Source organism: Scyliorhinus torazame, chromosome 8 (assembly GCF_047496885.1).
Source record: "Scyliorhinus torazame isolate Kashiwa2021f chromosome 8, sScyTor2.1, whole genome shotgun sequence".
Lineage (NCBI taxonomy): Eukaryota > Metazoa > Chordata > Chondrichthyes > Carcharhiniformes > Scyliorhinidae > Scyliorhinus > Scyliorhinus torazame.
Genome location: NC_092714.1, coordinates 213,181,302 through 213,194,252, shown reverse-complemented (window position 1 = coordinate 213,194,252; position 12,951 = coordinate 213,181,302). Strand labels below are relative to the sequence as shown.

The 12,951-nt window shown below is 42.3% G+C and overlaps 1 protein-coding gene across 2 annotated transcripts in view; it reads right to left on the bottom strand.

Moving 5' to 3' along the window:
• The window catches only part of LOC140428369 (beta-1,4-galactosyltransferase 5-like), a 116,463-nt gene that overhangs the window by 43,110 nt on the left and 60,402 nt on the right, over positions 1-12,951 (bottom strand). Inside the window, exon 2 of one of the 2 annotated variants that reach the window (XM_072514758.1) lies at positions 5,092-5,226. In XM_072514758.1, the coding sequence (XP_072370859.1) occupies positions 5,092-5,226 (135 nt within the window). The remainder of the gene's footprint in view (positions 1-5,091; positions 5,227-12,951) is intronic. The other variant, XM_072514759.1, reaches the window with a different exon arrangement.

Genomic DNA, 12,951 nt, shown 5'->3' with positions numbered 1-12,951 from the left:
GAACTGAAGTCCTGGAGCTGAGATGATTGACCTCCAACCACCACAAGCATCTTCCTTTGTGCCAGGCATGACTCTAACCAGCAGAGAGTTTTTCCCCGGATCCCCATTGACTCCAGTTTAGCTTGGACAACTTGATGTCGTACTCGATCAAATGCTGCCTTAATGTGAAGGGCAGTCACTTTCACATCACCTCTGGCATTCAGCTCTTCTTGTCCATGTTTGAACCAAGGCTGTAATGAGGTCAAAAGCTGAGTGATGCTGGAGGAATTCAAAACTGAGCATCCGTGAGAAGGTTATCGTTGACTAGGTGCCGCTTGATAGCACTGTTGATGACTTCTTCCATCACTTTGCTGTGGATGGAGAGTAGACTGATAACTGGGTTGGATTTATCCTGTTTCTGGTATACAGGAAACACCTGGGGAATTTTCCACATTGCCGGGTAGATGCCAGCGTTGTTGCTGTACTAGAACAGCTTGGCCAGGGGTACGGCAAGTTCTGGAGCACAAGTCTTCAGTACTACTGCCGGAATATTGTCAGGGCCCATATCCTGTGCAGTATCCATTGCCTTCAGCCATTTCTGGATATCACCTGGAGTGAATCCCATTGGCTAAAGACTGACATCTGCAATTCTGGGGACCTCCGGAGGAGACAGAGATGGATCATCCACTCAACGCTTCTGGCTGAAGATTGTTGCGAATGCCTCCGCCTTGTCATTTGCACCTATGTGCTGGGCTCCTCCATCATTGAGGATGGGGATATTTGTGGAGCCTCCACCTCCAGTGAGTTGTTTAATTGTCCACCACCATTCCCTGCTGGATGTGGCAGGACTGCAGAGCTTAGATCTGATGTGTTAGTTCTGGAATCGCTTAGCTCGGTCTATTACCTATTGGCACGTTAGCCCTGTGCTGTAGCTTCTGACACCTCATTTTTCAGTATGCCTGGTGTTGCTCTTGGCATGTTCTCCTGCACTCTTCATTGAACCAGGGTTGATTCCCTGGCTTGATGGCAATGATACCGTGAAGCATATGCTGGGCCATGGGGTTGCAGATTATGGTCGAGTACAATTCTGCTGTTAATGGCCCAAAGCACCTCATGGATGCCAAGTCTTCAGTTGCTAGACCTGTTCGAAGTCTATCCATCCCATTTAACACAGTGGTAGCACCATACAACACGATGGGAGGGTATCCTCAATGTGGGTATGGGACTTTGTCTCCACAAGGACTGTGCATTGGTCACTTCCACCGATACCGTCATGGACTGGTGCATCTGCAGCAGGCAGGTTTGTGAGGAGGTCAAGTATGCTTTTCTCTTGTTGGTTCGCTCACCACCTGCTGCAGTCCCAGTCTAGCAGCTTTTTCCTTTAAGATCTGGCCAGCTCGATCTGTGGTATTACTCTTGGTGATGGACATTGAAGTCCCCCACTGAGAGCATATTCTGCACCCTCGTCACCCTCAGTGCTTCCTCCAAGTGGTGTTCAACATGGAGTACTGATTCATCAGCTGATGGTGGCCAGTACGTGGTAATCAGCAGGCTACCTTGCCCATGTTTAACCTGAAACCAGGAAGTTTTCTTGCCCATGTTTAACCTGAAACCAGGAGATGTCATGTGGTCAAAGAGTTGATATTTAGGATTACCAGGGCAACTCCCTCCTGACTATAGACCACTGTGCCGCCACCTCTGCTGTGCCTATTCTGCTTTGAGAAAGGACATATCCAGGAATGATGATAGTGGTGCCTGAATCATAGTCTGTAATGTATGATTCTGTGGTCTGTTTGGATTCTGTGAGTACGGCTATGTCAAGCTGTTGTTGGACTAGTTTGTGAAACAGCTCTCACGACTTCGGCACAAGCCCCCAGATGTTAGTAAGGAGGACTTTGCAGGGTTGACAGGGCTGGGTTTGCTGTTGTTGTTTCCGGTGCCTGGGTCAATGTCAGGTGGTCAGTCCGTTTCTTTTCTTTTTTTTGTGTTTTTGCAGTGGTGAATCAAACCGAGTGACTTGCTCGGCCATGTCAGAGGCATACAAGAGTCAACCACATGGCTGTGGGGCTGGAGTCACATGTAGGCCAGACCAGGTGAGGATGGAAGATTTCCTTCCCTAAAAGGACATTACCTGCAGATCTTTTGGCATTAACATAACTGGGTAAATCAATTCGCTCAATTGTTCTGGGGTCCGCAACAACAACTTTCACCCCCAAACAAATGGTTTGTGGTGGGGATTTGAGGGCTGGAACAGGCATGCCATCAATAGAAAGGTTAAGTTTGGATTGCCTACTAGGTGATTCCAATTCTCTCCCCGCTCCTAGCAGTGGGCTTAGGTCATATCCATAACAGCTATTCCTGGAACAGGTCGCACATCTGTCGGAGACTTATAGCTTGAGGGGCATCAGTCCATATCAAGCACGACTGACCAGAAATCTCTCCCGCACTTACCGCCAGCCTTTACAAGTCGGAAGGATTTTGCAGGCTGAACAGTAAAACTGTTTGGCTGTATTGTAAATGTACCATGCTTGACCATCAAGTCCTGTGTTGGGATTCGAATCGGGAGCTTCTGGTTCAAAGGCAGGGATGCCACCCACTGCACTATACCTCCTCTACTATGTGATAGCTTGGCTAAACTCTTCATTGGGGTTTTCAGAGTGACAAAACCTTGAATTTAGAACACTTGGAAATAGGAAGTGTGAAACACAACGGCAACTTAATCCACCACAGAGTGGCTTTCCCTTGTGAAAGCAAACAGTAGTGCTTAATGCCATACCGAACCAGACAGTAAGCTGCAAGAAACACAAGCCTGGATAATCACTTGTAATTTGGCGACACAATACATCTGTATACATCTGTATACTGTACAATGTCAGACTTTATACACTGCTAACTTGCATTTAAGCCAGGTGGTCAAATTCTGCAAACATATTTAAGACAAAGACCAGTTACCTCCAATTTTAATACATCCTCCCTCTTATCTTTTTGGTTGTAAACTGAGCACAAAGTAACAATTTTTCCATTAATACATGGAAATGTTAAATGCAGCTTAAAACTTGATTCTTTAAACAACAGATTAAGCACAACATATGGCTTTCCAGACAGTGGCCACGGTTTTGCACCCGTATCCGCCACAAGCGGTCATAAAGTATCGTGAGATGCAATAAACATAAATCTCACTGGTGAGATCCTATTATCCCACCAGTGACTTGACAAGGTTCCCGCCCAGAAAGATTGAGAGCCTCATTTAATTAAATTAACATTAAAGGGCTTCCCCACCATACTGTGTGTGTCCCCCGCCCCCATATTGGGAACTTCCCCTTCGCCGACATGACATCAGTGAGCTTTACAACAGGTGGAACCAGGCAAAGGTAGCCCGCCTGGTGTGCACTCCCAAGTGGCAGGGGGGCTCTTTTTTTAAAAAAATCCGAGATGGGGGCACCCTGTTCTCAGGATTCCCAGTTGCCGGCATTTTCCCTTCCAACCCCACGCTTCCCGCCCTACGCTTGTTGGCATAGTCCACGCCTGCAGATTTCATTTGCTCCAACTGCTGGATTAGCAAGGAAAGCCAGCTCTGTAACCTGCGAGCTGCACGCCTGGCTTGTCCCTTGGGCCAGCACTTGGGTGCAAAACTGATAAAATTCTGTCCTGCAACTTCATTTGTATTAAAGCAGTAGTTTGTTAGAGTTACAGATGGTGACCCGAAAAAACACATCAACATTCAGTCCCAGATTCAAATTTTCCACAGGGAAGGAATGCATTCACATTAGATTGGAAAACAGTGTACTTAAAATTTACTAGGCAGTATTTTAAAATGTTATGATGACTCCACCAGCCTACAGACTGCATGTTAGGCAGTTAGCCTTTTCCCAGAGAATAGTGAGCACTGATTCTGAAGAGGTAGTCGCACTAGTTCTTGACCGAGGCAGAGATCACATGATTTGGAGGCCAAGTGCCATGTGACCTCCTAAACTGGCTTTGATCACTTCAGGGATTTGGAAAAAAAAAAAACTTTCCAGGGAATTTTCCCCCTTATTATTCTATTTTTTCTCCATCTCTCAAGAAATTGCATGGGAGACAAAAAACAACATACTCGGGGGAACTAGCGAGCTATGAAGTGCTGCATATTATATTAGTGCCTTATGGTTCACCACTCTTCAGTGCGTATTTCAAGTTGCAGCACATGACCCCTGCACCTGTAGCAGACTGCACAAATGTGTTCAGCTCTTCGACAGAACAAGAAAAATGTCCTTTTACACCTGACTACTTTCTCCAAAATTGCCACCAAAAAAAAAAAAAAAAAAAAAAAAAAAAAAAAAAAAAAAAAAAAAAAAAAAACTTTACCCCAAAACAGTTACTTGTCCAGAAATGAAACAGGCTAGCCACTTGTAATAGCAATATTTCATATCAGGTGGCTGACAAACAGACAGTGTAAGACGCCCCAGTTCTTCAAATAGTGCCAGGAGATCTTTTATGTCAGCATGAAAAGACAGAGCTTAGGTTTAACATATCATCCAAAAAATGGCACCATCAACAATGCAGAACTCAGCCAGTATCGCACCAAATTGTCATCCTAGATTAGGTGCTCACGTCAGTGATTCGAATTTAAACTACGACATTCCTAGTAAATATCAAGGCAAAAATGCCATCAACAATTGAAAACACTTTAAATACGCAAAATATTATTAGATTATAAAATCATTTGAATTTTAATAGGAATACCATTAGTTGCCAAGGAATTTTGGTATTGCTGAAATAATGATATATTCTTGCACTCATCAGGACATTCGCAAGAATATCAAATGTATTGGCAACACCTCCACCAGTCAGAGTCCACTTGCCAACCAAATGGCACTCTCTTCTCGAAGCATGAATTGTTGTTCCCTGTACATTTGGTATTCTTGTAAATGCCCTGATGAGTGCAAGATGAAAAGCTTCAACATGTCTCTTTTTCAGCAATACCAAGTTCTGTACTACTAAAAGACTATTTGTAAAGGAATTCTCATTTTCCAGTGTCCAATATCTATAGATGTTAAACAAGGGCCAGTTATTCTGCAAATGTGGAATATGTTTCTCCATTTTAATTTGTTACCATGGCTACTGCATAAATACCTGTACCATTAAGGCTGCCGTTCATCTTGGCATATGTGCCACGAACCACCTGCTCATACATTTGGGATCCCATTGTTTTCACACTCTCTCTGATCATGATGCCTTGGGCTTGCATCATAAATAGATACGTGTTTACTGGAAAAAGAAAAAAGTGCACAATTAAATACCGTTCAGCAAAATTGCATAACTGGGAATTACAGTTCAATTAAGGTAAACAGTAACAGCTGAATTTAGAAATAATTCGAGCATCTCATTAAAATCAAAAAAGGAACAAATTCCAGCCTAATAATACTGATTCAAAAATAGACACAGACTAACGGGGTGTATATGCTGGAGTTTCAGACTTTGCACGTTGTTATTCCTAGTCAAATTAAATGAGCATTATGTGCTCACAACAGCCATGGACGAGCAAGCACCCAGAAACAGGCAAATAAGGTCAAAGGGTGTGTAAAAAAGGACCAATCCTTAAAGAGCCAAGAGAACAATAATGGAAAATAATTAGCATTGAATGGGTTCAAAATGACGTGCGTCAAGAAACTGTCTTTGCAGTCACCAAGACAGGCATTTATCCTTTGTAGATGTTCCTGCAGATGTCTCATCTCCCTGCTGGCCTCGTGCACTTTCCTCCTCTGAAAGCAATCAAGGAACTTGAATAACACGATACAAGACACCCTTCTAACAGTAATCCATAATTCTGCTCGGAGTATCATGGTAACTGGAGCGTAACTTCAGAATGCCATTTGTCATATCTAGAATAAATCCGATGCCACCATGAGCCTCATTTATATCCATGCGGGAGAGGGAGGGTGGTTCCATTCTCAGGGAAGGTACCCCACGCACTAGCCTAACTGCCTTAAAATGAAAAAATCTTGGGACAGCAAGCATTTGCTTCCATAATTGTGTTTGTGATCACTAACCAGCCCAGCAGTTAAACTGTTCCTTGTTAAGTGGATTTATATCATTTTGGAAAAAGGGAACATATGGCTTCAACGGATTACATTTCGAACATGGAAAATACAACCAATCTATGAAAGGTAATTGCTCCCTCAGGAAATGAGTAATGAGAAAAATACCCAACTTGCGTATTAAACAAAAGGAACAAAAAGCAATTTGAAAGGCAAACCTTTGCTTTACTGTTAGGCCTCAGCTAGAGTATAGTGTCTGATTCGAGGCACAAAAAGTTAGGAAGGAAGGATGAACTTTAGGAAGGTGCAGAGCAGCTTTATCAGAACGTCAGCAAGAATGGTGGATTCAGTTATGTGGAGAGAAACTGGAATTTTATTCCTTAAAAAGATTTGATAGGTGCTGAAAAATGAAGGGCTTTGGTAGATGTTGCTAATAGCAGCAGGATTGGCGACCAGAGGAGTGAGGAAGAATAATGGGCAAAATATCCAGGAGAGAAATGGAATTTTCTCCCCCCCCCCCAATATAAACAGAGGAAGTTATGATCTGGAATAAACTGCCAGAAATGGAGAAAGTAGATTCAATAGTCGATTTCAAAGGAAATTGGATAGAACGTAATTGCAATCAACAGAGCTCTGGGGAAAAGAACAGAATCGGACCAATTTGGTAGCTCTTCAGTGAGACAGTGCAGACACAGTAAACTGAAAGAATGCAATGATCTTCAGAGGAAACCTGAAATGACCCTGTGACAAACAGTGCTAATGGCGGCAATTCTCAAAGATACTGATAATACAGTGCCTCAAGTCAAGATGATCAATTCTCAGTCAACCTCCAAGAACAAAACAAAGCCTTGGACATGGCTTGTTGTACATGTCAAGATAAAAGAGCCACACTTTGTAAATATGGCTGCACATGTACGCATGTTGGGTCTCAACAAAGCTTGTGGAAGAAAAATGCTGAATTACACGGAGATATTAGGAGAAGTGACCAAAAACTTGGTCAAAAGAGTTGGGACGAGAATGTTTGAGATGTTTTATGCAGACAGTTGTTAAAATCAGATGTTATAATTTAGTTCGTAGATTTCACTGAAGCCAATTTACTCTTTTCAACATGGGCCTTTTTGGTTAAGTCAAAGATTCAACAGTGAAACATATCCTAGGATAAAATCCTGTAAACTCACTAATCTTCAACAGGCCAAAACAATAGTAGCATATATTCCCATTCCGAGACCCATTTAAAAATCTGCCTCACCTGAACAAATTCTCTCTCACATCCAAGATCCAAGTAATGGAACTGTGCTCATAATCTCTCTTTTAAAACCCAAACGTTCAATATCCAATCTCAGGTATACACAATCATGGGCAATGCAAAATGAGTTCACAAGGCGCATGTTCCTTGTACAAGCAAGCAGCAGTGGTCTCTTTTCACATCAGATTCTTTCGGCATCTGGTTATTATCCATCACTGGGTACGTCACCTACCGAGTCTATCCTTAATACTGTATTTCCCCAGTACAAATGCTTTCATCCTATATCCGTCCATTGCATTGCATTTCAATATTAACTTTAACTCTGCATACATCAGCTCTGTTTCAGTATTGGCATTACATTCTCTGATGGTCTGAAGTTTAAGAGCACTTGCCCTCCCAGACATGTAAAGATTGCTGTGGCGAGAACTTTAACTTCCTCACTCTGCAATGGTAGTGCAACTGATTACAGCATGGTTTTTTTCCTGGGAATTCACAGCATGCAACAGATGTGATGCCATCAATCTGTCCAAGAAACCAACTGCATTAAAGGATTTTCGCAGTCAGCTGAGGGATGCCACGAAAATAAAATTGCTTATAATTTTTTTTTCATTGAGCAAGTCAAAGATTGGGACATACAAATAGGTTGAAGGTAGAAGCTAAAACATTTTAAAACAACCACGTAGTTTAAAATCTAATTAATCATAATGATGACATTTAATAACAACAACACGCCACAAATATATAATCAGGGTCAGTTGGCTGTGCAGCAATGGTTTGATTTGCTACATATTATATCAAGAAATAGTTGAAGGCCCGGACAACATCCCAGCTGCAGCAAGACATGCTCCAGAATAGCCCTGCCCTTATCCATGTTATACTGTTACAGCTCACATAGACATAGAATTTACAGTGCAGAAGGAGGCCATTCGGCCTATCGCGTCTTCACCGACCCTTGGAAAGAGCACCCCACACCACCACCCTATCACAGTAACCCCACCTAACCTTTTTTTTTGGACACTAAGGCCAACTTAGCTTGGCCAATCCACCTAACCTGCACGTCTTTGGACTGTGGGAGGAAACCGGAGCACCCGGAGGAAACCCACGCAGACACGGGGAGAAAGTGCAGACTCCGCACAGACAGAAACCCAAGCCGGGAATCGAACCCGAGACCCTGGAGCTGTGAAGCAACTGTGCTAACAACTGTGCTACCCAACTGTGGGAGAAGTAGTTTCTCCTCAACTCAGATTTAAATTTGCTAACTCTTATCCTAAGACATATGACCTCTCGTTTTAGCACAAGCGGAAGCATCTGCTCCACATCTACTTTATCCATACCTTTAAGCATCTTATATACCTCAATTTGATCTCCATTCATTCTTCTAAACTCTAGAGAGTGAAGGCCTAAACTGTTCAATCTCTTATACGACAAACCCCTCATCTCTGGAATCAATCTTGATCTAACAAACTCTGGAAAACAGCCCAGGTATATCCAGTCCACAAATCCAAGCTAATTGCCACCCCATCAGCTTACACTCTATAACAGCAAAGTGATGGAAGAGATCATCAACAGTGCTATCAAATATAACTTGCTCAGCAACAACCTGCTAACAAACACCACGCCCACCAGTTTGAGGCTTTGTTGCTGCCTTAGCCCAAACATAGGCAAAACAAAGAAGGTGGCCTGAAACTAGGGAGTGGGACAAAAAGAGATGCTAAGAAGACAGTCTAATTAAGGGGCAAGAACAGGAGCTATTTCAATTTCCTGTTAAGTGAAGTTAAAAGCAAGGAGCAGAATAAAAGACACATCTTTTATAGAGACGCATCTGCAGGGAGCTGATTTAACATAAAATGGGCTTGAGATAAGCTACAAGATCAGAGGAGGCAGCTGAAGGTTGGAGACTCCTTATCATAGGTTGGTACATTGGAGTTCTGTTTGGCACATATTGAGGCTGTGCATGGAAGGTGAAGTTTGAATGCACGTAGAGACTCGGGGAAAGGAACATCGGAAATAGAGATAGAAACCCTGGAGTTGGATACATGTTGGAAGATGTCGGATTTAAAACATCATTTGGGAAGGATTCCAAGGCAAGTTCGTTGAGCGTGGAAGTTGGAAAGCCTCATGAGAAAGACAGAATTTCAGTGAGACCTCTTGGTTCATGTCTTGGGGTTGATTAAAATCTGTCTTGGTGGCATCTGTCATCTGGTTTTGGGAGTGTGTTGCATTCAACCACTGGTCACCACTTAAGTTTACATGTATTGCATACTTACTGTGAACACGGGTATAAGATAGGTATTGTATTGTAATTTATGTTAGCTGTACAGATTTATATGCATCTGTAAAAGTACAGTTGGGGTGTAATTTGACTTGTTTATTGGTATTGTTTGTATTGAAGCATTTCCAACCTTTTTGTAGTATTTCCAACCTTTTTGTAAAGTGATCTAGGTCCATTTGTTCTGCCGAATGTATATTTTATTCTTTTGTTAAAGCTACAGTATTCCTGTGAATATGTTCAGTAACTGCCCTACCCAATATCTAAAAAAAGTTATCAAGTTTAGGTCTGGAATCTAATGTGTCAAGAGGTAGCATCAGTTAGGATCACAGCAGTGAGAATCAGGGGGAAAGCTCTAGGAGTCATATCTAGTACAAAGGAGGGCAGCAGAGGTTGTTGGAGATCGTTAGTTTTAACCCCAGGATATATCACTGCAGGGAGGTCCTCAGGAGAGTGCCTAGACCCAACAATCTTCAGCTGCTTCATCCAACGTTTCCTCCAAAAAGAATCAGATGTGGGGGTGTTCCGAGGATTGCACATCAAAATAACAGTTTCCAATTACCATCTGCGCCTCTTCAGATACTGAAGCAGTCCACTCGCATGCAGCAAGATCTGGACAACATTCAGACTTGGGGTAAGTGGCAAGGAACGTTCACTGCACAAAAGTGGTAGGCAATGGTCACCTCCAACAACAGTTAATCGAACCACCCTTTGGTGGTTTCTTGACTTTCTATCACCCTGTGGGTTGCAATAGATCAGAAACTGAACTAGACCAACCAAATAAATGCCATTGCTGTAAAGGTAGATCAAAGACTGGGAAATTCTGTGGTGAATAACCACCTTCTGACCTCCCAAAGCCTGCCCACCGTCTACAAGAAACAATTCGAGCGTGATGGAATACTTGCAATTTATCTGGTTGATGCAGCTCAAACACTCAGAATCTTGACACCATCTAAGACAACACACCCAAGATCAAAACTGTACATCCCCTTAAATATTCACTTCCTCTACCACTGGTACCAGAGGCAGCAGTGTTCATCTACAAAGATGCACCTTAGAAACTCGCCAACATCTTCCAACCCCACAAACTCGGTCACTAAAAGGATAAGTCACACAGGAACACAGCAAACATGCAGGTTCTCTTCCAAGCCACTTACCATCCTGGTAGATCACACATTCCTTGACCATCATTGATTGAAGACTCCCTTCCCAACAGCACTGCGGGTGTACTTGCACAACACTACATCGACTGCAGTGGTTCAAGGTTGCAGTTCATCCAGGGCAATTAGGGATGGGCAACAAATGCTAGCCTTGCCCACACAGCACCCACTTCCCAAGATTTGTTTTTAAAAATTTGCTCACATTACCATTAAAAGACCTGGTTACACCTGATTCAACAAGGTGCAACTTTTTAACGGTTTCTAAAAGCGATGCCGTGGATGGGGGTGGGGGAGGGTCGAAAGCACAGCCTCTGATGGAGCACCGAGTAACAACTGCAACTTCACAATTTCCATGCTAATCTGCAGCTGCACTACATCCTGATGTCGCAGCAAGTTTGAGAGGGGCAATGACAAGAAGCACCGACTGTAACCTCGCCCCTTGTAAAATCCAGACCATTAGATTATCCTGGATTCACAAAATCACTTTGCCCCCTTCTGTAATGCAGGGCACAAGAGGTCAATTGCACCTCCTGACCAGGCTGGGAACATTGAATGCAGCAACTGGGATCCTACCTTCCTTACCCAGCTCAACTGAGCCATTGGAGCAGTTAGAGTGGAATGTGTCATAACCTAACCCCATAAAGAAGGCTTGTAAGTATTTTTAGATCTCATTATTCAAATCATGCTAAATGGGAAATATTTAATTGTAAAATAGTCAAACACCACCAAATCCTGATGCTGGCTGGGATTTTCCAATTGTACATTCACCAACTCCTAACTTCGGACTAATACATTTTATTGCATAGAAAATTGAGAACTTAGTTCAGTTTAATTTTAACAAGTATAATTTAAGGTAGTCAATTATATTAACCATCGCAGTCTATTGCACTGAAACACAATGAATAGATATCAATGATTATATCCTGTCAGTTCTGATATTTCAGGTCAGTGCCCTCTCGTCAGAATTGACAAAGGGTCTTTGACCTCCAACGTTAACTCTCTCTCCTCATAGATGAGCCAGATTGCTGAGCATTTCCAGCAGCTTCTCTTTTTATTTCAGTACTATGCTTTGTATTAATGTCTGCATTTGATTTAATACAGTCAGAATATTTGCGAACAAAATCTTGTAAATAAGCAACCCTTTTATTAGGCACATTGGTAAGGGGCAATAAAGAACTTCGCTCTTACCAAGGAAATTTGATATTAACATTGGATCTCAAGTCTCGAAAATGAAAAAGGTACTTCATTAGTCAGTACTCATATGACCTTGAATATCTAAAAGAATGATTTTATTTTAAACAAACACGGAGTCAAACACACCAAGTAATGCTGAACATGGCTCACATTCTCCAGACTGGCCTTGTGACTTTGTTCACAAGTTACGGTTGATGCCATGAATGCTGCCAGGTTCAAATGCTGATAAGTTTCATGTGGAGCTGCAGGATACAGTTCAAAGTACATAGTAGACAAATTAAAACTTTTGATGCAAGCACCAATTTCAAACGTGAACTATAATGACACCAATTTGTGGAGTGGACTGGACATCGAGACTTCATTTGCCTCTGTAGCTTCTGATCCCCTTTCCACATCCCCTCCCCAGAATTAAAAAACATTTTCAAATGTGAGCCATTTCCATGAAATGTCAATTTATTGAAATATCACCTGCAGCAACATTTACAATGTACTCACCCCAGCCTGTACAGTAATAACAATAAGGTTTTTTTTTAAAAAAACAATCTGGTACATTTCCATATGATTTTCCCACGAAGACTAAAATCATGTGCTTCCATTACTTCTATTAAAAGTAGCTTAATGAATGACCTTGTGCATGCAATTTTGAAACTCTTAACTAAGGAAAGCGATGGTCCTCTCCATTGCCCGATACACAACATGGTATTCAAATCAGTATCAAAAAAGCATGTCAAAAATTCAAAAGTGAAGCAATTCCATGTTAAACGATAACACCATGCAGCTGGTTTTACATGGCTACATTTTTTAAAAATAAATTTAGAGTACCCAATTCACTTTTTCCAATTAAGGGCCAATTTAGCGTGTTCAATCCATCTACCTTGCACATCTTTGGGTTGTGGGGGCGAAACCCACGCAAACACGGGGAGAATGTGCAAACTACACACGGACAGTGACCCAGAGCCGGGATCGAACCCGAGCGGTGAGACTGCAGTGCTACCACTGAGCCACCTTCATGGCTAAATTTAACTCTCGTCATTAATCTAGTAACTACAATCCGAGATTGGCGTTAGTATTTTTTGCTAGAAAATA